Source organism: Lissotriton vulgaris, chromosome 2_1 (assembly GCF_964263255.1).
Source record: "Lissotriton vulgaris chromosome 2_1, aLisVul1.2, whole genome shotgun sequence".
NCBI lineage: Eukaryota > Metazoa > Chordata > Amphibia > Caudata > Salamandridae > Lissotriton > Lissotriton vulgaris.
The window spans coordinates 306,461,447-306,489,351 of record NC_141687.1 but is presented as its reverse complement, the minus strand read 5'-3'; the positions used below and the strand labels follow the sequence as shown (position 1 = coordinate 306,489,351).

The window sequence follows — 27,905 nt, the reverse complement described above, 5'->3', positions numbered from 1 at the left end:
AGGACGGTGCGCTCATCCCGTATCAAGATCTGCAGGAGCGGTTTGACCTCCCGCAAGGAGGATGCCTGCTACATGCCGCGGTGACTGGGGCCATACAGGTGCATTGGAAGGGGGTACTCGCAGAGCCAACGATGACCATGGCCTGTCAATACACCATGATGGCAGCCGGGACTTACAAGGCTGTAACATGCTTATACGCCAAAATGCTCCGGGAGAACCTTCCGTCTTTAACAGCGCTAAAAGCCAAGTGGGAGTCGGACCTAAATAGGGAGATCCCTGAAATGACTTGAGTCCGGATAGTGCGGCGGGCACGGAAGAGCACGAGAAATGAGCGTTTCCAACAAATTCACTTTTACGTCCTCCATAGAGCCTATATGACTCCAGGTAAAATCAGGAAATATTTCGGGGTGGCCGAGGCGGCGTGCCCAAGATGCATTACAGAGGGAGCGGAGTTGGACCATATGCTATGGTCCTGCCCTGACCTACGGGAGTACTGGCGAGCGATTGGTGATACGCTAAACGAGGTAACAGACAGAAATCTGCAGTTTGACATGGCGGTCTGTATTTTGCACTGGTTCCCACACACGCCCAAAAACAAGACCACAAGCAAATTTATAGATATGGGCCTGCTTCTGGCCAAAAGGGAAATCACAAGACTTTGGAAGGCGAGAGCGGGTCCCACGCACAGGCGATGGCTCAATGAGTTCCTGAAATGGGCTGCTTGTGAAAGTACACTTCGATACCAAACGGCTCGTCGGAAACTAGACGTTCGAGCACTGGACACAGCGGCAGCGTGGGAAACATTAGTGCAAACCTTGAGAGATAGCACACTGCAAGAGGACGAGGAGGCCCCGGACCCGGACGGAGAAAACTCCGAAGACACATCGGGAACATCACAGACCTAGATAATCATTAACTCCTGATAACACCCATAGATTCAGGCTTAGCAAATCCTCATGCGTAGGTGGTGGGATCTGGGGGGGGGGGGGGGCGGTAGGACGTTGGGGACAGTTAAAAGAATACAGGGGGGAGGATGCGGGAGGAAATTCAAAAGCAGACTAGCACACTCCTAGCGAAAGGGTTGTAATTGCTAATATATTCAAGCTTCTAACACTTCCCTGCTTGACGCCGCCCAACCTCCGGGTTGTGGGCCTAAAGGCTGTGTACGGAGCTGAACAAAGAACAGTGCACTGAGAAGTGAGAAATATAATGTATGTATGGCAATATTCTATGTCCTGTAAGTCTGCAATAAAAACTACTTTAAAAAAAATGATTTAGATACTCTGAAGGAAGCCCGTTTCCAGAGAAACAGAGAGCTATTGCAGATCCTGATGCGATTCACTTCTGCTGATCTTGGAGGTATGGGGTCCCCTATTCAAGCCTACGAGATCTTCTATATTTTATAAAACATGGTTCCTAGCTAGCCCCCACGTTGTTCCTACTGTTAAAAAATGGCTGCAATGGTTACCCCTTGAATTGTGATAATGATTCTCTGGTTCTAGGGGGAACCAAAATACCCGCCTTATTATTCATAGACCATGCTTTATTAGTATCAAAAAAACCCAAGGGCCTAGAGACACTGATGAGTAAGTTTAAAATATTCTGCCTAGATCCTGGACTGGCAATTAACACGAGTAAGACCAAATTTATTGGCAGTCCAACCCCATAGAGGCTTCAGTGGAGCAATAATATTGGCAGGGGATGAGCTGGAGAAAGTGTTAGTTTTTTATTAACTTGGTATTCGCTTCTCTAGTGCAAATACCTGGGGCACCCAGGTTACCAAAAGTACCCTTATATTAAAAGACAGGGGGCAGTAATTTTTAAATTCTAAACAAGACCTTGTCCCATCCAATTCTCGCCACCCACCCCCTTCTTGAAGTCATGGGGGGCAAATCTGTAGTTTCTTCAACCTATGGAGATGAGCTTTGGAACTTGTAATTTAAAATCCCTGGAGGTGGCTGGGAATAAATTTTTAAGAGCAGCCCTTAAATTGCCTCACAGCACGCCATTGATATTTACACATGACGTAGTGTAGTTCCTATATTCCCAATAGGCTCTGTGCATTGGAATAATATATCCTATAGATTAGACGTAGGACTGAGGTCGACTAGGTCTCTATCGAATATACTAGACTTAATTGTGTGTGCCAGCTAGCTCAGAGGTCACTAGAATCTTTCTTGAATTCACAAGAAGCGATTAGTCTCTGACAACCGCATAAACATGACAGCTTTGTTTCCCCAAGATAAAACGTATCTTCAGAGTCATGGAAACAATAGATCGATGTTTCACTCAGTCAATCGTGCATGCTTAGTTTCACTAGAGGTGCAGAGAAAGTAGAAAGACGGGCGTTTTCAATAAAAGGTTTTATTGAACAGTCTTCTTTCTCAAGCATAAGAAATGAACTGCTACAATAGTAAAACTGTTTGTAAAATATAATGCGTACAGTATAAATAGTAGAATAAAATAATACTGTACGAGCATTGTATGGTTCCTAAACCATATATCAATACATACATAAATAACAGAGGCTAAAAGTACTCAACTGGTGCTTCTAAAATACGCCTACCCCGATGAACCTAACCTAAGCTTAGTACAAGGGAAGAAGTAAGTGAGGTGTTGCATAAATGTAGTATTCTTTGCCAAGAATCTTCTCAAGATTTCTCGAAGGGTCTAATCAGCTCCGTACCTTAGTTTAGAATGGAGAAGGTCGGTCTCGAGACTCGATTTCCCAACAACTCGCAAGGGTAGCTTGGAAACACTGAAGCTGGATTTCTCGTCAGGAGAAAAGACATGGTCTCTGTGTGTCTGCTCGAGGGTCGGCTTCCTTCGGCACTTGCTGTAGCAGGGTGCGTCGGGCAAGTGGATAGTCTAACTGCTCCAAACCACTGTGTGTTTGCTTGTGTGAGTGTGGGCATATTTATACCTTGAAGGTGCTGAGTTTGACGTAAAGGTGGACATAACGTCACCAAAGAGCCTCAGTTCTTTGAAAACTCCATGAGTTCTTGAATAAATAAATATTCAAGCAAGGGGAAGTCCCTGACTGCTGAAGGCGGGTTTTTCCAAGAAATCGTTGTGGATTTTCAGAACTAGTGGAAGTTGCCCTGCCGTATTTAGACTGCATGAGCTATGCCTAAATATGGTTCTGATTTCTATGTATATATAAGAATATGGTGATTTATACCTATATAAGGGCATGAATCGGGAAACTTACAATAGGGTCTTAAAATTATACATAACAGTAGGTTTCCGGTCTATCGTACCCCTAGTATACCTGAAACTTATTATGTCCTGGCTGGGAATATGGTCTACGCCTGAGCTGAAGCTAGAGTAAAAATCAAGTAATGGACGTTCCGTGGCAGAATCGTACGCTAAGAGTACAGCAAATGGACGTCTAACTACCCAGTTCCTATCCTTTAATCTTTGTCCTAAGTTTGAGCCCTTTCTGGATCTGATCTCACCACTGTTGGCAAAAAGTTTATTTTGGAGGTTTTGTTTGGGATGTTTACCTATAAGGCTTTTAGTTACTTGGCCACTGATCGAGTCTCTGTATGTTTACCTGCATATTGCTTAGCACAGGATTCTGAGGAACATATCCTGTTTTTTTGTACTAAATACCGCATAATTCACAGGAGGTGGATTTGACCAATATGCCTGAATCTAGCAGTTAGACAGTATCGTGTTGCTAATAGAATTTTGAGACTGATACTTCTGATTCCATTGTCTTAGCTGTAAGCTGTTTTCTGTTAAGCGTCTGCCTTAGGCGCCAGAAGTTCTTGACCCAGGCAGATAAGGTAGCTAACATGTCCGGTACACTAGCAAGTGATGACTGATTTGGCCTTCAGTGATATGATTATACTATGGTAAATTTGTCTTTAGGAAAATGTGGCTAATGTTTTTAATGCACTTTGCACTTTATCCATCTTTTAAGAATGCTTATTGATTTTCATGGTTGTGAAATTGTTCCATGAATTTTTTTGTTTTATTTGTCTGTTTTTAAATTGTTTTTATGTTACTAATTTATATAAAATGCAATTCATTAGAGTATATTTATTTAGCATAAGATTGTGTAAATGCATGGATTTAATGCACTTTGAGGGTTTGAAAAAACTGAAATTTTTTTTCATGAATAATCATTAAGTTAACTCTTCTTTTTAATTTTCTTTAATTTAAAAGCATTCAGAAATATAATTTTGTTCTCATTCTCCAATATTGAGTTGAGATTGACTTTTATTTAAGAGTTAAATACCTCGGGCTGTAGGTCTAAAACTCTGTGACCCAATTGACTCATTGTCTGCAGCCTGATAATAATGTAAAATAAACATAGCGTTCCCTTAACTTTCAAAGGATAACGCAACACTTATTTATTGCAGTTCTTAGTTGAAAATGAACTCAAGGCTGGGAGCTACTCTCAAGGTTTCTGCGAGCTTCTAGTAGCTTCCAGTCGGCTGTTGGAGACACCTGCTCTAAGGCATCCAGATCCTGGTCTCCTGCAGGGGATTGCTGCAGGTGTTGTCTGCTCGGCAGTCTTATGCTGGTCAAAGGCCAGCTTCCCTTGATTAGGGTCTGATTTGCCAATTTTTGCTAGTGTTTGCGCGGGTGGAGGAGTATGGCACACCCTAGGTGGCAAGGTTGAGATCACTTCATACAGTGATACTGAAGATAGCAGTCCAGGCTGCAATGGCAGGGAGTTCCCGCCCTACATCAGGCAGCCTTAATTGATGTATGTGAGTCAGTATTGACAGCTGGTATCTCCAGTTCAGCAAAGCTACATGACGGTACTTTTCGACCAAGACATTCACCATCTTGACATTTCGACCAAGACAATCACCATCGGGACATGGAAATGAGGAGTATGTCGAGACGGGCAAAACAGCACAAGCTGCTGCAGAGATGGTAAAATAGAACCTTCCGCTTCTTGGCATTAGATAGACTATATGGATTCAGTCCTGACAGAAAAGACAGGCTCCAGGCGGAATGCTGCTGTAAGAGAATGCCCCACACACTCAGGGAGTAGCACTGATGTGAACACCAGCAGCCAACCGTGCTCTAATTGGATGGTTAACCCACAGTCCCTGAATCCTCACAGTGACCTTCCACAAAAAGAAAAAGAGATCAACATGAATGTTATCCTGCGCTGTGCAACTACAAATGACGACAAATAGAAGGAAAAGGAACAGGTTTACAACAGACTCCAACCCATCTTGGAGAAATGCTTTGAGAGAGACATCCCCATACGGATTAGGACCTCCGTGCCAAGATTAGAAGTTTCAACACTGGGTATGAAGAAGTCATGGGCAACCATGGCCTTGGTTACATGAAAAAAACTGATGGAAGGCTTGTAGATCTCTGTACTCTGAACAATCTGGTGTTAGGCGGTAGTGTATTCCCACACAAAAGAACACACAAGGCATCATTAGTGTCACCAGACCATTCAACAGAGAATCAGATCGACCATGTCTGCATTGCCAAGAAGTTCCAGAGGTCCCTGCAGGATGTAAGAGTGATGAGAAAAATGTACGTGGCATCAAACCATCACCTTGTCATGTCCAGGCTACAGCTAAAGAAAGCATGGATGGAACCGACAAACCAACACCTTCCATATAACCGCACCCTCCTCAAAGATGCACAATAATGGTGTGAATACTCAGTCACAGTCAGTAGCAAGTTTCATGTCCTGAAAGAACTAGAGGACAACAGAGCCAGTAGAAAGTCAATGGGAGAAGTTAAAAAAAAAACATGAAATCAACCTGCCAGGAGGTACTTGGTTCCCAAGAAACACCAGCATAAAGTAATGATCTCCAACAAGACTCTTCGCAAAATCCAAGACAGAAAAGAAAAGAAAGCTGCAGTCAACACCAGCCGAACAAGAGCAGAAAAAGATAAACCTCAAGGCGAGTACACCATAACCAAAAAGAAAGCAAAGAGCAGACATGCAGATTAATTGATTGTCTTGCCACAGTAGCCCAGGAAGCAGCATGCCATGGAAACTTGAAAGAATTGTACAGAATATCAAGGAAGCTGTTTGGCAGATCCAGCATGCCAGAAAGACCTGTTAAAGACAAAGCTGGGAAGACAATCCTGGGTAACGAAGGTGAACAGCAAAGATGGGTGGAGCCCTTTGAAGACGTGCTGAACCAGCCAGTGCCACATTCTCCACCAGACGTACAGCCAGCTGAAAAGACTTGCCAATCGATTGCAGGAGGCCAAACGAGGAGGAAGTAGGGCAAGACACCCCATCTTTGGAAGAATCTGGGAAGAGGAAAAGGTGATGTCAAACTGAAAGGAGGGACATCTCCTCAAGATCTCCAGTAAAGGTGACCTGAGTAACTGTGCAAACTACAGAGGGATAACACTTCTATCAACCACAGACAGTGTTCAACAGAGTCATCTTGAACTGAATAAAGGAACACTTTGATGTGATGTTGCAAAACCAGCAAGCTGACTTCTGCAATGATAGATCCTGCACAGACCTGATTGCAACACTGTGCATTATCATTGAGCAGTTGATGAAATGAATGAATGAAAAGCAATTTGTAATGCCCAACTTTGCCCAACGGGCGTCAAGGCGCCTAACCAAACATTATACAAAATAAGAGAATCAGAAAAACATGCTACTGATAGGTCTCAATGAAAAGCCGCGTTTTTAATGCTTTCTTAAAAAGAGCCAGAGAAGGTTGTGCTTGTAACTCGGGAGGAAGTTCATTCCACAGTTTAGGGGCCATGGAAGAGAAGGCCCTTCCACCCCATCTGACTATGTTTGTTCGGGGAACGACTAGGAGATTCTTAGAGGCAGAACAGAGGCTTCTACTTGGGATGTAGGGGACCAGGAGGGAGCCAATAGTTTCTGGACCGCCACCTGCTAAGGCGCTGAAAACCAGGCATAAGATTTTGAAAGTGATCCTAAGATGAATCGGATACTGAAAATTCTGGACCCGTGTTATAAACATCGTCGTATCATGACGATTTTGGTATCAGCAGACCGAGAATGATTAGAATACTATGCACAAGCATTTTCGTCATATTCGGGTGACAAAATCACCCTTAAATCAGAGGTTCCGTCCTGAACCCTCGGGTTCCATTTTGTGAACGGCAGCCATTTTGTGATTGCCCTCACATAGACCAATGACTAAGGCCAAAAACGAGTCTGAAGGACACGTACACCTTTGCTGACTCCTCTGTGACCTGGGCAAGCTGACTCCACTGCCTGAAGCCAAACCTGTTCAGCCAGTTCCTTTCCCAGTGTTTGCCTAAAGCATAATATTTTGTATAAAAAGAGAAGGCTGGCTTTGTAAGATTGAGCAGTCTCCTGAGAATATACACTGTGTTGTACTTCTAGGATACCTGTTACTGGCTGCAGCCAATAAATACGATCTTTGACTTCACCAAGAAGACTCTGTGTTTCTGTAGTCTGAAACAGGAAGGACTCGAAGTTTTAGGGTGTGTTCCCTGGCACCGCTGGGTTCTTAAAAACCCAGTACTTCAGCCAGTGCAAACTCTTCCTAGCAAGAGTAGTAGAGGAGGTATTAGAGACGCCCAGGACAAATTTAGCAGCCGCATTCTGGGTGGTCTGCAGGCGTAGAATCAGGTTCTTATTGATTCCCGCATACAGTATATTACAGTAATCCAGCCGTGATGCCAAAAGGGCCACCACGGTCTGTTTACGAGTTTGGGGAGAAAGATAATGGGCTATTTTTCTGAGAATCTTAACTCCCCAACAGGTAGGCACAGTCCGGTTAGCCTGCTGCGTCATGTCCAGTGAAGTATCTAAAATCACTCCCAGATTGCGGGCTGATTTAACAGGCATAGGACAGGTTCCCAGGGAGGGGGGCCACCAATCACTGGACCATATGTTTTGATCTTTGCCAAAGATCAAGACCTCGGTTTTCTCTTCGTTCAGCTTCAGTGAATTTAAGATCATCCATTCAGAAACTGCCTGCATGCAGTTCCTGAAGATGAACGCGGAGGTACTCACCAAGTGGGAGAGGGACACCATGATCTGCGTGTCATCGGCGTATGACACCACCTCCATCCCGTGCGATCTTACTAACCTAGCAAATGGAGCCACATAGATGTTAAAAAGGGTCGAGCTCAAGGCCGACCCCTGTGGAACCCCAAATTGCACAGGCTTAGCAGGGGAGAGGAACTCTCCAAGCTTGACCCTCTGCTCTCTATGGCTGAGAAAAGAGGACAGGAGGCTCAGTGCTGGGCCCTCCACCCCTATCTCCTTTAACCGAGCTGTTAAAGTCAAAGGAGATAGGGTGTCAAAGGCAGTAGTCAAGTCAAGTAATACCAATAGAGTGGTCTGGCCTCAGTCAACCTTTGATCTAATGTTGTCGACTACTACCGTAAGAGCCGACTCGGTACTGTGGAACTTTCTAAAATCGTGCTGTGATACGTCCAGAAACCCCGAGACCTTCAGCAAAGAAGTCAAATGCTGATTGAGATGGCATTCAAGCAATTTAGCTGGGGCAGGCAGCAACGATATAGGTCGAACATTTTTAAGAGTGTCCGGATCCAAAGTCTGCTTTTTAAGCAGTGGCTTGACTATGGCCTATTTCCAAACAGTTGGGAAAATGCCCTGGTTCATGGCACAGTTCATTATCTCCTACAGGGGGGGGGGCAGCAGAGTTTGCCTGCATTCTTTCAAGATCTTCAAAGGGCAGGGATCCAGGAGCGAGCCTGACTTGGTTCTATTTAGAAGAGAATCTAGCTGCTCCAGTGTGAGAGGTGGGAAGTTGGACAAAACGTTTGTGGGAATTTTACCCCAACAGTCTACTGGGGGTTGGGTCGAGAGAGAAAGGGGACTCAATTTCCAGAGTATGATGGATTTCCGCAATTTTTGTATGAAAGAACTGATCGATCCTGTCGCACAGCTCTTGGGACCTTGTGATAGGATCAGGGGTTTGTAAGGAACATAAGGAGTCAACGATTTTAAATAGATCCTTCGGGGAAGTAAGGGACGTAGTAAGCTTAGAAAAGTAAGCCTGTTTTTCTTTGATGACCCTTAATTTGTAATCTACAAACAACAACTTATGTTTCTCTCGATCCTTAAGGTTCCAGGACGTTCGCCATAGTCTCTCCTGCCTCCTACAGCTCTTAGTAAGAGAGATGTTCGTAATGCCCCTATAGTTTCTTTTAAGTTTCCTGTTCGTGAGCCCATGACACAAGGAAGAGGAGGGAGGGAATTTGAGTTCAAGAGGCACCGCCAGATGGTCAGACCATACCAGGGGAATGGGCGGGCCCGTAGAGAGTCTGGGGTCGTTGGAGAACACCCCATCTAGGATGTGGCCAGCCAGATGAGTGGAACAGTTTACCTGCTGGACGAGGCCACAGGCGGTCATTAGGTCAACTAAAGAAAGTGTATCATTCGAACAAAAATCATCTAAATGAAAATTTAGATCCCCCATGACCGTAAGGTGGGATTTACCAAAATAGGGTTCTAAGATTTTAAGGAGTTTGAGTGAAACTGGATCTCGGTCCAGGAGGCCTATAGATAAGGATGCCGGAGAAAGATACAGAGGAAGAAGAAGAAATTGAAAAATGAATGGCCTGAAACAGATCCGCCGGAGAGGAAAGAGTCGTAGTGCGACAGACAGCCGAGGTTTTGTATAGAATCGCCAGCCCTCCTCCTCTGCGACCGACTCTATCCAATCTATTTAACGCATAGCCCTCAAGGATGGCGTGCAGAAGATCCGGACCGGAGGATTCAGAAGCCCAGGTTTCAGTAATGAAAACCCAAGAAGGGTTCTTGGCAGTGACAAAATCATGGAACGCAATATTGTTTTTGATCAATGACCTAGCATTGATAAGGAAACCTCTTTCTATAAGGGCAGTAAGTGTAGGAGGTGTTTTGGCCATAATGCGATCTTTAGAGCGGGGGGGAAGAGAGTGCTCAGTATTGCTTGAGTAGCAGCAACAGATGGGTGAACGAAGGAAAACTTCTGGAGGGAGACTATGGTGGCAAGGAAGAAAGGAGGGCTTAAGTAAGACTAAATCCCCATAAGCATAAGTCCGTGTAGTCTGACTACCAGGCGATGTCAAAGTTTCAGCCCTATATAGCCCGTCCTCAGCGCGGACAGGCGCAGACGGGCTTAACTTTGGCGCAACTTTGGCGCACGTCCGCTGCACGCGTCCGCTGTGCGCGGAGAAAGTCATCCCGATTTAATATGTCCGTCCCTGAGTCTTGCGCACCACCTGACCGTCACCAGCCAATGGGAGCGGGGGGACTAGCTGTCTGCCAGCGTGCCCTCCAAGCAAACGGGAAAACCCGCGGAGGACCGGGGCAGAGGCAGGTAGGGGACAACAGATACAGAACAGAGCACCCAATACACAAGTACAACGTTTCAATATTAAAATACAAGTGAAGAATTAAAAAGCTTTGAGTCGTAATTTTAAAAATGGGGCGAAGTTCCAAAAAGTGGCAGCAATAGAGGCCGATTAGCAGCAATTTATTTCACGATTAGTTTTAAAGCAACCGGGCATAGTAAGTCATGCGCCGGTAACACGGAACTCCCCCTCTCTGTAAAGTTCATCAACAATGAGAAGGCCTTCAACAGTTCAGACAGAGAGACACTTTGGAAACTCCTCTGCTGCTACATTGTGCCAGATAAACACTTAAGAATCATCAGGAACTCTAACGATTGAGTGACCTGCAAGAAAGTCCATGGAGGACAATTTACGGAAGCCTTACAAGTGAGGAATAGAGTCCACCAGGGTTGTTTGCGCTCAACTTTTTTCTCTACCTGAAGGCCCTAGACTGGATCATGAAGGCATCCACAGCAAGGAGAAGAAACTGGGTCCACTGGACACCTTGGATCCAGCTCGACTACCTGGACTTTGCAGATAACCTGTCCCTACTCTCCCATACCCATCTGCAGATGCAAGAGAAGACTGACAAGGTGGCAGCCACATCAACACAAATTGGCCTCGACATCCACAGGGGGAAAACTAAGATCCCGCAGGGTATCTTGGCCAGCTCGACTGCAGTCACTCTTTCAGACGATGCACTGGAAGAGATGGAAGCCTTCTCCTACCTGGGCAGTGTCATAAACAAGCTTGACAGCACAGGCGCAAAGCAAGGGCTGCCTTCATTCAGATAAAGGAGATTTAGAGCTCGAAGGACCTAACGCTGCAAACCAAGATCAGGCTTTTTAACACCAACTAAAAATGTACGGAGCAGAAACTTGGAGGACAATGGTAACCACCACCAACAAAGTCCAGACCTTCATCAACACACGTCTGAGGAAAATCCTCTTAATCCACTGGCCAAACACTAACCGAGTACAATGACCTATTGCAACAGACTTTCCTAATCCCTGCTCATGAAGAAATCATGACAAGACGCTGGAGCTGGATAGGTCACACCCTCCACAAGCCTGCATTAGACACCACCAGGCAAGTCATGGCTTGAAACCCTCAAGGGGGAAAAGTAGGCGACCAAGAAACGCTTGGCGCCAGGGTCTTGAGGCTGACTGCAAGGAGATGGGTTACATCTGGAGACAGTTTGAAATTAAAGCCCAGAACTGAGATGCCTGGAGAGTCCTGGTTGATGGCCTATAACCCAGGAGGTGTTGCAAGCATAAGTAAGTACATTTTGGGACTGTGCTGAAGGGAACACAATAGGCGTGTAGGGTACAGTGCTTATCCAACTGCGGGCACTCCATAGTGATGTGCTCTAAAGGACAGGACAAACTGGTGTTATGCACATGGGAGGCCTCAATCCCTCCAACTGCCAATAAGTCCTGCAGCATCCCATAGGGTAAAGTTGTACCTTACAAGGCCCTGGAGTCCTGAGGGCGTTGGGTGCAATCAGAGGTGACCACTTTACTTTGGCTGTGCAGCCCAGCCCACTCACCCCCACAGCCGGTTGCTGACTTGCTAGCGGTCGTCCCCTCATCCAACAGTCTGGGCCCACCACAGGCCCGCAGATAAATCTCATGCTCCAAGATTTAAAGACCAATTATTAACTTTAATATAAAATGAAAGAGAGAAAGAGATACCCATCCAGTGGCTGAATTGCACAATGTTAATCTAGAAAACCGTGTATCAATTCAGGGTTTACCACTTAATGAAAGTGTCATTCAAGGCAATTGTTTATTTTATCTGGACTCCTATTTTGGACTCACCTAGGCAGCGCGTGTGCGCTGTCTCTGTGAGGCATGCTGTATCTATAGCATGAGCTTCAAGCACATTCATATTTTTCATAGGTTCCTCTTGCTGTCCCTTGTTAAGGTTGGCTTTTGTTTGATGAATATGCTTTGAAGGCCCTACTTTGGAACTTTTGTATCCCCCCATGAAGTCTTCCCTGAATGTGCTCTTGCTCTTCTTGTTATTTCGGATGCTTTGAGAGCATTCTTTTTTTTTGTTAAGCTGCTTCTGCTTGTGTTAAGTGTTGTGTTTTGTTTACTTTGTCTGCCGGCTTGATGAAAGGTACACAACCGCCACGATCTCTTGTTTTTTATGTATTATAGGAACTGTTTATTTATTTATTTATTTGTACTTTAGACACTATGTTGAGAAACCACGGCCTGGGAATTATCAGTTCGGAGGATCCTAACGGACTCACGGCCTGTTTTCAGACCTAACTGCAAACAAATAGGTTTTAGCCAGGATATCTGAGGAACCTTATATTCAGGGCAAGCAAATAGTATGTGCCCAATGCTTTCCTGCTGGGTGGGACAAAAGGGGCAGACAGGACCTTGTCTCCCGCACCACCTTGCAGTGAAGGCATTGAGTGGTAGAGTCCCCACCCTGAATTGATGGAATTTCTTCCTGTCCCCCGGGATAGTAATCCAGTCCCAATAACCCTCTAGGGCTGGAGAGTGTTTCAGTCCTAGGAATTCCGCCGTAAATGGAGGCTCAATACAACGGCAAAATCGTTTAATCTCAAGCATGTTCCAATACCGGTCTCTAAATATTTTTCTAGGGGGGAAGAAATTCACTGATGGGTCAACCCACAGTGGGGATAGGCCCATAGCCATATATATGGCCTTTAGCTCCCACAACCATGATATTTTGTGAGCCCTATCTGCATCTCTAACCTCGAGGAAGGCCCGAGCATACTGGGAGAGTTCTGGAGTAACCCATAATCTCTTCCAATAGGCAGCTGATCTATATCGAGCCATATCCTCGAGGCAATGCAATCCCAGATTGTAGCGGAGAGGAATCAAAGGGGTAGAGACCGGGAGGCCTGTAATACTGCGCAGAAATTTATTTTGCGCACCCGTCAATTTCTTTAGATGACTAAGTCCCCACAGTTCCGCCCCATATAGGACTGCCGCTCCAACTTTGGCATCGTAGATCTTTTAAGACCTGGGTAATTGGCCTAGTATGTGACAAATAAAATTCCTTAGTAAGTGCACCCGTCAGTTGTGCGTGCTTCGTGACCAGGTGGTTTGTGTGTTGTTTCCAATCTAATTTGGATGATAGGGTAATGCCCAAGTAAGTGAATACTTGGGTCTGTTCCAATTGAACCCCGTTCATAACCGCCTTCCCTTTAACTTATCTATTTTTATGTAAGACCATGAACTTAGTCTTAGTTGTGTTAAGGACAAGTCCATGGTCATTGCAGAAGACTTCAAAAACATCAATGGCCTTCTGGAGGCTCTGCTGCTTTTTTTAAATTAATAACGTGTCGTCTGCAAACATCAGCAGGGGGATCAGCTTACCATCCAACTTAGGGGCATCGGTTGATGTATAGTGAGAAGAGAGTAGGGGCTGGTACGCACCCTTGGCGCACTCCCCTGGCGATTGGAAATGTATCAGTCACACTTCCCTGCTGGTTCCAACGGACTCTGGCAAAATTATCCTCATGTAGTCTAATTAAGAGGGACAAAATATCCGAAGGCATGCCCTGTTCTTGTAGGGCTGCCCACAATTTTGCGCGGGCCACCAGATCGAACACTGATTTAAGATCAACGAAAGCAGCAAAAAGCGTGACCCCCCCACCCCTAATAGCACTACGCGCCAGTAAATTAAAACAAATCTAAAAACTTGGTCGACCGTACTGGTATGGCTGCGAAACCCGGCCTGGAGAGGCGATAAGACATCATTAGTCTCGATCCAACCCTGGATTCGCTGCAGTAAAAGCCTCGCCACCACCTTTTGAATTGTCCAGACAGTTGAGAGAGCAGGTCCTTTCTTGTGTTGAATTTCGTGAGTGGGGGCGACCTGTTCTCTTTCACCCCCTTGGCTCCTAGTTGTGGATAGTTGCATCTTTAGTAACCTGTGTGTTTCTAAAATGTATTCTTTTTTTTATTTGCTTTAGGAGTAGTGTTTGTGTTTTTTTTACTTTGGATGCCATGTTCAGAAAAGAAAGGCGAAGGTCTGCTTTGACGCGCCCCCACAACCTCGTTTATTGAAAGTCAGCATCTGTGTTTTTTTATGAATGCTTTTTTATGGGGTTGCGCCAGAAATACTGAGAGTAGGTGTGGTAGTTCGTTCAGTTGCGCTGCCTGCCCAGAGCACTGAGCTGAGCGAGTGGAGCCTCATGCCCTCATCATGCCCGGCAGCCAGCCACAAGAAACAGAGAGAGGCAAGCCAGGCCGTGGTAATTGCAGTTGCTCTTGCTGGCCACCAGCTCTCGCTGCACAGTAAGTGTGCCTAGCCCTGGAGCGAGGCATAAAAATCATTCATTTGCTGACCAGGTGTAATGCTGCTAAAGTAAAGTACCAAATGTGCTTGGTGCTCTGCTCTCACTCACAACACAGCCACCGCCAAGGTCCACTCGCTGCTCTTTTCGTGCACTGGAGCACAGCCTGCTAGCCCCTGCCCGTAGCCAGCATGGTGTCCACGCCTGGCAGGCCAACCTGGTACTGCCACTACCACATTCAACCCTGAGTTTCCATGATGGGGCGTGGCACACCCCTTCAGTGCTCTAGGATCTTGCATACCTAAGGCCGGTACTTCACTGAGCCCGGAGCACAGCCTCATGAAACAGTGATGTTGGTTTTCAATCCCAAGGTTTGTATGGTAAAGCCAGCCATCTTTGAACACCCGTATATCTACGCTTAAGCAAGGAGCTAATGTAATGTTCTGTAATGGATAATGTGCTGCATGGCTAAGAACATACGGGGTTCCTAAGGCGAGACCTACTGGCTATGCCAATGCTTGTTCTTCATTATCACGTTAGAGCACCTTGAAATATGAGTTCAGTATGTGCGCTGTACAAAAACTTCTCTTGTTTGATTCCATAGACCTATATTTTTGCTGCATGTATAACAACAACCTAGACCACATGGGGGTATGTTCATGACAACTGACTTGTCTCTTAGTTCACTAATGGCATTTTTGTCAGAGATGGGGAGGACGTGAATGTTTTTAAGTTCATGTATGAACACATACTTCTAATTCATGCAACTGAAAGCAGTGTTATAATCAGATGCACTGCACAAAGGTGTAAGGGTTCCACATGTTGGAGAAGTACACTTTTTGAATATTGAAGTCTTTATCTTATTTTTTACATGTTCTTTTCTCGATGTACATCTCTCTGAAAGTCGCCATATGCAAAGGTCAGGTTGGCCACAAGTAGGCACTAGGGTCCCAGTCATTTGGTCCTGGGGATAGTCTCCGCTGTTCCTCTGGTCCACTCAACACAGCTAGTTGACAGTGCTAGCCACCTCAGACATGTTAGCTGCCCCTGTCTGTCATTGCATGGCTGGGCCTCCAAGGCGCGTTTGCTCAGTATGAGCCCAGGCCCATCGGGGTCAGCGTTCAGTCTAATATTGGTGCCATGCTCCCATCACACGGGGGTGCCTGGCATCCGCAGGACTAAGTGCAAGTATGGCAGGTATTTTCTGCGAAGCTGCATTTATTTTTATCACAAGAAATGCATTTCACTGTTGGGGGCAGACACAAATACCCAACCTCCACTGCTAGTCATGGTACAGTGGTAAAGTTTTAGCCATGGCACTTGGAGACTAGACATTTTAATCCTGACTTTACCACTTCGTCGAAATATGTTGGCTGTGAGCTCTGTATTAGAAGCCTGGGCTGGTTCCATTTCTTTGGTTTGAGTAGTCCCCGAGTCTCACCATCTGAACCACTCACACAAAACCCAGTTGTTGTGTGATGGTCAAGATGGAAGTTGTGAAACCATAAAACATGATTTTTATTAATCCCACCTCCCTTTGTGACAAATTATGTGCAGTACATTTTTTAACATACCTACATATCTCGCTGCTCCTTCTCTTTTTTTTTTTAACAGCGTAGAAAGAACCTAAATCAAACTAAACATTGGCACTAAGTATGTGATAAGAAAATAGGATTGTAACCCAACCCAGTTAGAAAGTTATGGACCTTGAAACTAGAACTTATCACAGTGTTATCTTAATTGCCACAATGTGATCTTAGTAAGCAAGCCACTTGAAAGCTTGAGCCAAATTCCTACCTTGGCTCGAAGTTCTCATGGATCTTGGGCGCAAAATGATCTGAACATTCACGTGGCTTCTGTCTGATACCCACTTTTTAATCTTATGCTCCAAGATTTAAAGGCCAAGCATTATCTTTTAATGTAAAATTAAAGCGAGAAGGAGATGCCCTTCTGGTGTTTGCATTGGACAATGTTAATCTAGGAAACCTCTGATCAATCCCGAGTTCACCTCTTGATCAAATTGTGTGAATCTAGTCAATTGTTTTATCTTGTCTCCTTTTTCTTCATTATCACGTTAGAGCACCTTGAAATACATGAGTTCTGGATGTGCGCTATACAAAATCTTCTCGTGTTTGATTTCATAGACTATAACGTTGTTCCATGTATAATAACAACCTAGACCACATGGTGGGTGTTCATGACAACTGACTTGCCTCTTGGTTCACTAATGGCATCATTGTCCGAGATGGGAAGGGCATGATTGTTTTTTTTTAAGTGCATGTATGAAGACGTACTTCTAGTTCATGCCACTGAAAGCAGTAACATAATTTGATGCACGGAGGTGAAACAATTCCACATGTTGGAGAATTACACTTTTTTTGAATAAAGTCTTTATCTTATGTTTACATGTCCGTTGCCGTTGTACATCTTTCTGAAAGTTAGTGCTCAGCCAGGTAAACAGCAGTCCTGTAATTCTGTTCACCATGTGTAAAGTCAGGCTGGCCGCACGCAGACCCCAGGCCGTACAATGAGTATCCCTACTCAAAGTCAAAATCTGATGTTGAATAATACGGTCTGGTCCTCAAAAATGAATGCTGGTGTCCTCCACCGCCTGCATCTAGCAGCACAGATTAAGCGCTGGTTTTACCCTTAATCTACCTTCCGAAGACAACACTCCCTCAAACAGATCCTACTATATCCACTTTCACCGTACCTTGGAGGAAACGTGACCTAAATACCATCCAAGAAACTTGTCGTAAACGCCCTCCAATCAGAACTCATTGCAACCCTCTGAAGCTAAACTGTCCATTAATCAATTCCACCTTTGGTTTATAAAAGCTGTAGATGCAGTTCTCCCCACTAAAACATCACACTGTCGATCTCATCACCGGAAAGCCGGATGGTTCAACACAAACGTTTAATTGCAGAAAGCGGAAACGGAAACCAAATGCCTCATAAAGCCGTTGGTTTTACTTGTAATTGCATTAGACCAATGTATTTGCTCGGAAACTGTATAAACGCATGAGATTTTACCAAGTGATCAAATCGCCATAGTACTGTTGAACTTGTTTTTGGTATAGTAAACATGGTAAGGTTTGTGAATTTGTTTCATATAAACGTCCTTTCTTATTATTGAATGCTTTTCATTTTCAGTGTCCACCATGCCGAAGCCTTACACGGGTCTTGGTGGAATCATATAGAAAAATAAAAGAATCTGGTCAGAAGTTTGAAATTGTCTTCATCAGTGCAGACAGGTAAACATCTTGGAAAGCAACACGCCTTGTGATTATAAACGTTTTACAAGACAATTTGGGGGTGAGAGTATGTTTGTATCACCTTCACGTCCTCTTCCTAAATGGATGACTGAAAATAACACCACAACTAGTTTAACAAATTGTAAGAGATGGTACTTGTGCAGACCTCCTGTACAGCATTATCCCCTTACCATACATATGTTCTGTACACATTTCTCTTGTTCTGACCATGTGAAAGATTTCAGTGTCTAGTTTCAGCTCTCTGCACCTATTACGCTGTCTCCTAGTAGTTTTGCAATGTAAAAGTCCTTTATAGAGCATGCTAAGCAAACCAAAGAGGATCTATGCACTTACTAGGCAAGAAATCGCAGATTTGTGACCATTGCACTGGCTCTACAATATCCCCGCACTGGTGGATTTTGGATATCATAAATTGGGTACGGATAAGGTATTTGTGAACCCTGCTTGCACAGCTTTTTCCTATATGATCACATATTAATGGGTCCTGCCAACCACCGTGAAGGTGGTCTGTTGCGTTAGTTTCAGTCTGTGAATATTTAATTATTTATTTATATTTTTGGCTTAAGTACCTTGCTAAACAGTATGGACTTAAAGGCTCAGTCCAAATTGGTGTGGTATTTTTCATATTGGCATGGGAGCAATGACCAATCTATCCTTAAGATAGCAATACAAGGTAAAGTGCACAGTGGCGTCACCTCACTGCTTCACAGCAGTTCCAACTTTAGAAACATAAAATGATAATAACTTAATTATTATAATTTTATGGTTTGTGTCCGTCTGCATTGCGGGCGGTCGGGTGGGTGGTGCTGCCCTGCTCTGGGAGCAGTGGAGGAGTGGCTCGCTCACTCTCAAGTGCTCAATGACTGTTTCGTCTGCCCTCTCAGGCCACCCAAAACAGTCATGCTCACCCCTCCAGACCCTGGCTGAGCGCTGTGTTACGGCGCACCGACCAATCACAAAGCTGCATTGTAGCATTGTGATTGGCTTAGGGGAGGGAGCCTAGCTGCCTGCTTCTTGTTCCTGTTGAAGGCAGGAGAGCACGAGCAGAGAAGACACGGGAACCATCCTCAAGGTGAGTTCACTTTTTTTTTTTTATTCAACCCCTCCCCCCGCCGCTGCCTCCTGCAATCCCCCTCGCACCCTCCACCCCACCCGAGCCATTCCTGCTGCCCCAGAAAGTGCACCCAAGATAATTTGGAGGTTGGTAAACTATGGGCAATGTTTTAAAGGCTGAAGGGCAAAATAACATTTGGAAGAAAATTCTGTTTAAGTAGGGTGTTTCTGAAGTAGGATTAATATCCATGTTTATCCAGTATTTGGGTGTCTTTCATAGATTCACATGCCTGAATCATTCCCCGTCGTCGAGACGGAAGCCTCCGGTATATAAAAAAGTAATGTCCTAAGACATACATAAAGAGAATAGGTCTAAGGGTCTCACCTTAGTAACCTATCTAGGTCCTTATGCAGGAAGGACCGAATAGAGTAGGCTCCAGGGTCCCACCTTGGTAGCCTATCTATGTCCTTTTGTAAAAAAGGACCAAAATAAAAGGAACAACCAATCAGCTACTATCTCCCTCTAGAACCTTCCTGTGAGGAGCCTCAGTCTCTCAGATTTTCTACCGCACGTTGTGCTAGGGAGTCTCCACCTGAGTTCTCCTCAGGAAATTCGAATTTTCATCTAACTTTACAGTTTTTTCGACTTTTTGCTATGGCTGATAGCAAGAAAAGAGCACTTTTTCGACCCTGTGCCTCCTGTGGCAAACTGAGGCTTCACGTGGACGACGAACATGAGACATGCCTTTACTGTCTCTATCCTCACCACCAGTCCGTAGACTGCAGGATTTGCCGTAAATTCTCCCACAAGACCCAGAAAGACCGGGAAGGGAGACTTCTAATTTGGCTAAACAGGCTTAAGGACAAACCGGAAGGCGACCTGATTTCTGAAGGTGAGAGCATGTCTGGCGCCTCACAGTTTTCCCTGAAGAGGCCTAGGGCTTCCTCGCCTGGCCCCTCAGTCACCCCTCCTAAGAAGTCCAAGAGGTCTTCAGAGGGCAAGCCTACCGTGTCTAGCAAGGACCTTCCTGTCCCCAGGAAGCAACCACTGCTTACTATGACGACGGCGCAATCGGCGACCACCTCATCGCTAAAAACCGTCTCTACATCGACGACAGTATCGACGACGATGGCATCGTCGGCGTCCTCCTCATCGACGACACTAACTCACTCATCGTCGACAGGAAGACCGCTTTCATCCTCCGCTCCATCGTTGACTAGGAGCACATCGTCGACGACACGTCCGTCGACGAGGACGTCGACGACGACACCGTCGACGAGGACGTCGACGACGACACCGTCGACGAAGGTCACACCGTCGACGAAGCCGTCGACGAAGGGCACTACGTCGACGAAGGGCACTCCGTCGACGACAGCGCCGACGACGAAGCAGTCGACAGCGGAAAAGCTAACAAAGACACCGTCAACGAGGGCGTCGTCGACGAAGACCAAAATTCAACCACTGACGGAGGGCTCCTTAATGAAGCCATCGTCACAGGTATCGACGGCGACTAGTGCCTGGAAGGAGTCTGAGCTACTATCACATGCGATGGACGCCCAAACATCCCATGTTACCATCAAAATCACCAAAATACCGATTACACCGGAGATGACATCGCCTAGTAAGGTCCAGCAGCTGACGCCATCCTGCTTCTTACAGGACCAAGAACCGGAGGAGGAAATGTTTACCCAGGCCACTACCCCTCAGACCTGATTGTTAAGTGCCAAAGTACGGACGAAGAGCAGGAGGTTGAAGAACCTGTTCCTCCAGTTGTATCTACCCAAGTTCACACTCAGGTGACCCCAATGGTGTGCTTGCCAGCCTCCTTAGTTTCAGACTTGCGCTTCCTCATTCAGGACTACAAAGAGCGGTTTCCACAAAAAGCCACTCCTGTTGTTCCGCCAACTCCACAGCCAGCTGTGCCCGTTCCTGCGCAGGTGCCAAGACATAAGCCCCCTCCACTGGTTCTTCCTAGGACACAGGACCCAGCACAAGACCCCATCTCGTCCGAGGATGAGGGGAGGGAACATGAAGAAGGGGAGGTCCGAGACGACGATACGGACGTGGATGCAGACCAAGACTACGTCACTCATTCTCCAGCCTCTCCGGAGCCACAATCCTCTGAGTCCCCGCCAGCAGATATTGGAGGTTTCCATAACCTCATGGAAAGGGCAGCCAAAAGGTTCCATATGTCCATGGAAACTCAGGAAACTGACTGTTTCCTTTATGATTTTAAGGAACCAATGAAGAAAACTACAAGATCGATCCCGATCATTGATTATCTACTAAAACAGGGCAAACAGCTCATGCAGTCTCCAGCTTCCCTGCAGGTAGTTGTACCCAGACTGGACAAAAAATATAGAGCTACGTCGTCGGCTCCAGCATGCCTTACGGGTCACCCCAAGGCGGACTCTGTGGTCACCCAGGCGGCGCAGAAGAACTCGCGCAACCCTGCATCACCTTTATCAACTCCACCAGATAAAGAAGGCAGGAAGTTGGATGCAGTTGGGAAACGTTTTTCCACTACCTCAGCGACGACTGTGAAGATCGCCAATTCCATTGCCCTTCTCGGATGTTACAACCGTCAACTCTGGGCGGACATCGCGCCCTACCTTGCTGACCTTCCAGAAGATCTAAAAGCGGAAGCACACTCGCTCCTCCTTGAGGGCCAAACTTCGGCATCAGAACTGATCGACTGTGCCATTGATGTGGCCATGACTGGCTTCAGACAGCTGGCAGGCGCCGCTGTCCTAAGACGCCAAGGCTGGCTTAAGGCCACCTCTTTCAGGCAGGAGGTCCAAACCAAAATTCTTGATATGCCTTATGATGGCGATCATCTTTTCGGCGAGAAGATTGACGAAGCCCTCACCGCAATCAAGAAGGACACCGACACCGACACAGCCAGAGCCTTAGGCACTCTGCAATCTCGCAATCAGTCCTTTCGTACCAACAGGGGAAGAGGACAATCCTCCTATAGAGGCTCTTATCAAAATAAGTCCTCTTACTCATACTCACAGGGCAAGACGCAGTTTCAACAGCGCCAAAACCAGTCGGGACGTCAGTCCTCCTTCAACAAATCGTCCTACAGAGGAAAGGGACAGAAGAGACCCGCAGGCAATCGCCAACGACTCTACCAATTGGCCAGCCCCTCCACCATCAAATTCTTTACGACTTGGAGGAAAACTTTCTTTTTACATTCAAAATTGGCGGCAGATAACGGACCGGTGGGTTCTACAACTTCTCCAATTCGGCCACTCTCTGGAATTCCTTTCAAATCCCCCACAGACACCAACTGTCAAGCGCCCTCACAGACACCTACGGCTGCTTCTCCAAGAACTAGCTTCCATGCTTCAGAAGGGCGCAATAGAAAAAGTCCCACACGCCCAGAAGGGGGAGGGATTCTATTCCCACTTCTTCCTAATCCACAAAAAGGGGAAGAAATGGCGACCGATCCTCGACTTGAGAGCTCTCAATGTGTTCTTAAAGAAACAGTCGTTCCGGATGGTCACGCTACAAGAGATCCTGGGACTTCTGGAAAAAGGCGACTATATGACATCACTAGACCTACAGGACGCCTATTACCACATCCCTATCCTCAAGGGACACAGGAAGTTCCTAAGGTTTGCAGTCGCAGGGGTACACTACCAATTCCGCGTCCTCCCCTTCGGCCTCAAATCTGCTCCACGGATCTTTACGAAATGCCTTTCTCCTGTCGCAGCCTTTCTTCGCCAGCAGGGACACCAGGTTTTCCCTTACCTGGACGACTGGCTGGTAAAGGCTCCGTCGAGAGAAGCCGCAGCCGCATCTTCCAGCGCCTGTCTGCATCTTTTCCGCCGCCTAGGCTTGACCCTCAACAAGGAAAAGTCATCTCTAACACCAACCCAAGTCATCACTTTTCTTGGAGCGACCCTGGACACGGAATGCACAAAAGCCTTTCCATCACAGGAGAGAAAATCGAAACTCATCTCCTTGGCCAGGTCAGTGGCATCCAAAAAGACTCTGACCGTCCGTATCTTCAAGTCGCTCCTCGGCATGATGTCGTCTTGCATCCTGCTCATCCCGCACTGCCGCCTAAAAATGCGCCCCCTGCAGGAAGAATTGTCAAAACAGTGGACACAAGCTGCGGGATCTTTCGAGGACCGCATACGAGTCACCCAACCTATGATCAACAATCTACAATGGTGGAGATCAGCCAAACACCTGTCGCAGGGGCTGCCGTTCCTGCTTCCGGCGCAACCACATATCATCACCACGGACGCATCCTTGGAGGGCTGGGGTGCAGTCCTGCAAGAACTACAGACCAACGGAAAATGGACGCCACAGGAATCCAAACTCCACATCAACATTCTGGAGCTACGGGCAGTCTTCCTGGCGCTCCAATCGTTCCTCCCGCGCATCCGAAACTCCCCAGTGCTAGTCAGGACGGACAACACCACGACGATGCACTACCTGAACAAACAGGGAGGGACGCGCTCTCTCTCTCTCTCTCGAGAATCTCAGAGAGTTTGGAACTGGCTTCTACAACATGGCATCACACTCAAAGCCGAATACGTTCCGGGTAAAGACAACGTCCTGGCGGACGCCCTGAGCAGAGGACAATCCCTATCCCACGAATGGGAGCTAGACGCGGGTGCAATGGACTACATCTTCGCGAAGTGGGGAACGCCACAGATAGACCTCTTCGCCACCAGGGAGAACGCCAAATGCCCAAGCTTCGCAAGCAGGCTTCCCCAACCAGGAACACTAGGGAATGCATTTTCCATAGCTTGGCAGAACGTGTTTGCTTACGCCTTTCCGCCATTCCCACTGATACCCAGGGTAATCAGGAAAATGAAATCGGAGCCCTGCACCCTGATCCTCATCGCCCCATCCTGGCCGAGGCAGCACTGGTACACAGAGCTCCATCGTCTATCGGTCCATCCACCTCTTCGCCTACACAGTCACCCGACCCTGCTCACGATGTCTCACGGGCAGGTTCTCCACCCGAACCTGGGCCCTCTGAAATTGTCAGCCTGGCTCCTGAATACCGCGAGTTCAGTCATCTGAACATACCACAAGAGTGCAAAGATGTCCTGGCCAACGCTAGAGCTGACAGCACAAAAAAGACTTATACTCTCAAATGGAAACGCTTCTGCGTCTGGTGTGAGAAGGAAGGTCTACATCCTTTCCATGTCACCCCCCAACAACTCCTGCCATACCTCCTACACCTGGCGCACTCAGGACTTGCCCATGCGTCCATCAAGGTCCACCTGGCAGCAATTTCTAGGTTCACTTGAACACCTAGGGGCCCTTCCCTGTGGGCGGACAGGCTCATCAAACAATTCCTAAAGGGCCTTTTTAGGTCCTTCCCTAGGCCAAAACCTGTCCCTCCAACATGGCAACTCAACGTAGTTCTTCACCAGTTGATGAAGCATCCCTTTGAGCCTATCCACAAATCGGATATCAAATTCCTGTCGTGGAAGACAGCCCTCCTACTGGCGCTTACCTCGGCCAGAAGGGTAGGCGAATTGCAAGCCCTCTCCATCCAGGACCCTTTCTTACAATTCAAAGAGGACAGAGTCATCCTGCGTACCAACCCACGATTCATACCCAAAGTCCCATCGGACTTCCATTTAAATGAGCCTGTGGTTCTTAAATCGTTCTTTCCGAACCCATCTACTTCGGCTGAGAAATCATTGCACTCTTTAGACCTTCAGAGATGCCTCAAATTCTATCTGGACAGAACCAGACAATTCAGGAAGTCATCCCAACTCTTTGTTGCATTCAGCAGACCTAGGAAGGGCATGCCCCTAACAAAACAAAGTATATCAAGATGGATTTCTTCAGCTATAACTCTCTGCCACGAGAAGGCAGGGCGACCTCTGGACTCACGGGCCAAAGCCCACTCCACCAGAGCCATGTCTACGTCTGCTATTAATAATCAAAAAAGGGGGCCAAAACTGGGGTTTCAATGCAAGAACTGGTTTAAATTAGGGTTATTTCGATTGAATCAAAAAAACCGGTTGACTTATTGAACCGAGCAAATTTTATTTGTTGCAAACGGTCTTGTTTTCAAATATTAACACATTGTTTTTAGTGCGTGAAAAATACAGAAATGAACAATGAAATACATTTTATATACAATATATACAGATATATAAATGCGACATATCATACACACTTGGCCATACATTCATACACATACAATACAGAAGAAATGAAAAATACAAAACAACGCTGTGTCCAAGCAACTAGCAAAAAAATCAGCAGAAAAGAATATTTTCTGTTTTATAATGTCGTTGTGTTTGTCATGAGATCCCTCATGAAACCCAGTTAATGAACACTCTATTTCGACAGAATAAAGGTAGCCAGAAGCGGGACAGAAAAGCTGGTCGACGCGTTTCAAACCCCTAAGAATAAGTGGGGTTCTCCTCAGGACCGGATGTTGGTTCTGAAATGTTAAAAATAACTAGCTTTAGCAAAAGAGTTATCGAGCAACTATCAAGGCAATAAGACAAGGGCTCAACTACCAGGGGGACAGCTGGCACTCCCTACCTCAATCCATAGATTCAATCGACAGCGTGCGGGTGGTTAATCAATGCCGTATTTCCCAGCAGGATTTTGCAGCAACTGTGTGAGACAACAAAACACATACAACCACGTTTTAGTATAGTGCGCAACTCTCAAACACCATTCATCCTGCTCTCCAGGGGAGCGTAACCTTACCTGAAAGCGGGCGGTTTTAATGGCGCTGCTTTGTTGTTTGCTTTAAGCGGCTGCTCGTATTCTGTAGGGAGGGAGCGAGAACGTGTGTTAGTGAAACATAAAATGAACGTGGGCGATTTAGATTCCACTTCAAACGGGTGGGCATACCGAGGTTGGAGCAAGGCAGACGTCCTTCTCTCTCGCTGGTGTGTACGAATCCACCATCTGGAGTCCTCGAATGGGGGTGTGGCTCCAGTGCTACCTAGTTGGTGTATGAGGCGGAGCGGAGCCCAGGGATTCTGGGACTTGTAGTCCAGTGGCAACACACTGGAGACAGAGTGTCAGAAGAAGGCTGATTTACACAATCGGTTTGTAAATTTCAGAAATTTCGTTAAGTCCTCTAGTGGCAGTGTTAAACTTCATGATGAGCATAGCTTCGCGTTGTGCTAATCTTGCTTCAATGTCCCCTCCTCTAGGGTCATTTTCAATTTTGGACACAACGGTCCAACGCAAATCAGTAATGGCATGTTTGCATCTAGTCCAATGGTTGACTAAGGGGGCATTCTCTACCCCTCTACGGATCCGTGATTTGTGTTGCGTGATCCTGGTCCTTATTTCCTGTGTTGTTTTGCCGATATATACTGAAGGGCAAGGGCAGGTGATGGCATAAACGACGTTTTTTGATTTACAGTTTGTAAACGTCTCATGTTTCCAATGAGTGTCCTCAAATGTGAACACAGTGTCTTCAATAGTTTCGCTGCAGCACGTGCACGTTCCGCACTTGTGGTGCCCTTTTGGTGAAGGTAGACCAAAGATACTTTGTAATGTGGGAGCCTTCGTCGTTGGTAACGCTGCTCTGACAACGTAGTTGGCAACACTTTTGTCCTTTTTGTATGCAAAGAGGGGTGGGGCTGCAAGGTCCTCATGGAGATTTTTTAATAAGTGCCAATTAGACAGAATGAGCTTTCTGTGTGCGTTGGCTGCCGGGCAAAAGGTGGTGACACAGACTACCCTTTTGATTTCAGGTCTCAGTCTTTTTTCTAACAGTGTCTCCCGCGGTGTCCACCACGCTCGTTTGAGTGAGTTTTTAAGCAATTTCTTAGGATAGCCTCTTTGGATTAAACGATTCATTAGACGTTCAGCGTGAATGAAATACTCTTCTTTATTTGAGCAATTCCGATGGATTCTTAAGAATTGTCCAAAAGGAAGGTTTTGTTTTAAGCTGCGGAGTTCTCAGTTTCAGCATCCAATGTATCCATCAACTTTTTAGATGTGAAAGTGGCACCCTGTGAAGGGGGCCTAAGTACAACACTTTTCCGAAAACCTTCGGACAGGAACAAAGCGTTGCATTTTAGTAGCAACCACCCCCGCAGCTTAAAACAAAACCTTCCTTTTGGACAATTCTTAAGAATCCATCGGAATTGCTCAAATAAAGAAGAGTATTTCACGCTGAACGTCTAATGAATCGTTTAATCCAAAGAGGCTATCCTAAGAAATTGCTTAAAAACTCACTCAAACGAGCGTGGTGGACACCGCGGGAGACACTGTTAGAAAAAAGACTGAGACCTGAAATCAAAAGGGTAGTCTGTGTCACCACCTTTTGCCCGGCAGCCAACGCACACAGAAAGCTCATTCTGTCTAATTGGCACTTATTAAAAAATCTCCATGAGGACCTTGCAGCCCCACCCCTCTTTGCATACAAAAAGGACAAAAGTGTTGCCAACTACGTTGTCAGAGCAGCGTTACCAACGACGAAGGCTCCCACATTACAAAGTATCTTTGGTCTACCTTCACCAAAAGGGCACCACAAGTGCGGAACGTGCACGTGCTGCAGCGAAACTATTGAAGACACTGTGTTCACATTTGAGGACACTCATTGGAAACATGAGACGTTTACAAACTGTAAATCAAAAAACGTCGTTTATGCCATCACCTGCCCTTGCCCTTCAGTATATATCGGCAAAACAACACAGGAAATAAGGACCAGGATCACGCAACACAAATCACGGATCCGTAGAGGGGTAGAGAATGCCCCCTTAGTCAACCATTGGACTAGATGCAAACATGCCATTACTGATTTGCGTTGGACCGTTGTGTCCAAAATTGAAAATGACCCTAGAGGAGGGGACATTGAAGCAAGATTAGCACAACGCGAAGCTATGCTCATCATGAAGTTTAACACTGCCACTAGAGGACTTAACGAAATTTCTGAAATTTACAAACCGATTGTGTAAATCAGCCTTCTTCTGACACTCTGTCTCCAGTGTGTTGCCACTGGACTACAAGTCCCAGAATCCCTGGG

At 46.2% G+C, this 27,905-nt stretch overlaps 1 protein-coding gene across 1 annotated transcript in view; it reads left to right on the top strand.

The window, feature by feature from the left end:
• The window catches only part of NXN (nucleoredoxin), a 457,847-nt gene that overhangs the window by 259,412 nt on the left and 170,530 nt on the right, over window positions 1-27,905 (top strand). Inside the window, exon 4 of the mRNA XM_086955000.1 lies at window positions 17,744-17,844. Within this exon, the coding sequence (XP_086811126.1) occupies window positions 17,744-17,844 (101 nt within the window). The remainder of the gene's footprint in view (window positions 1-17,743; window positions 17,845-27,905) is intronic.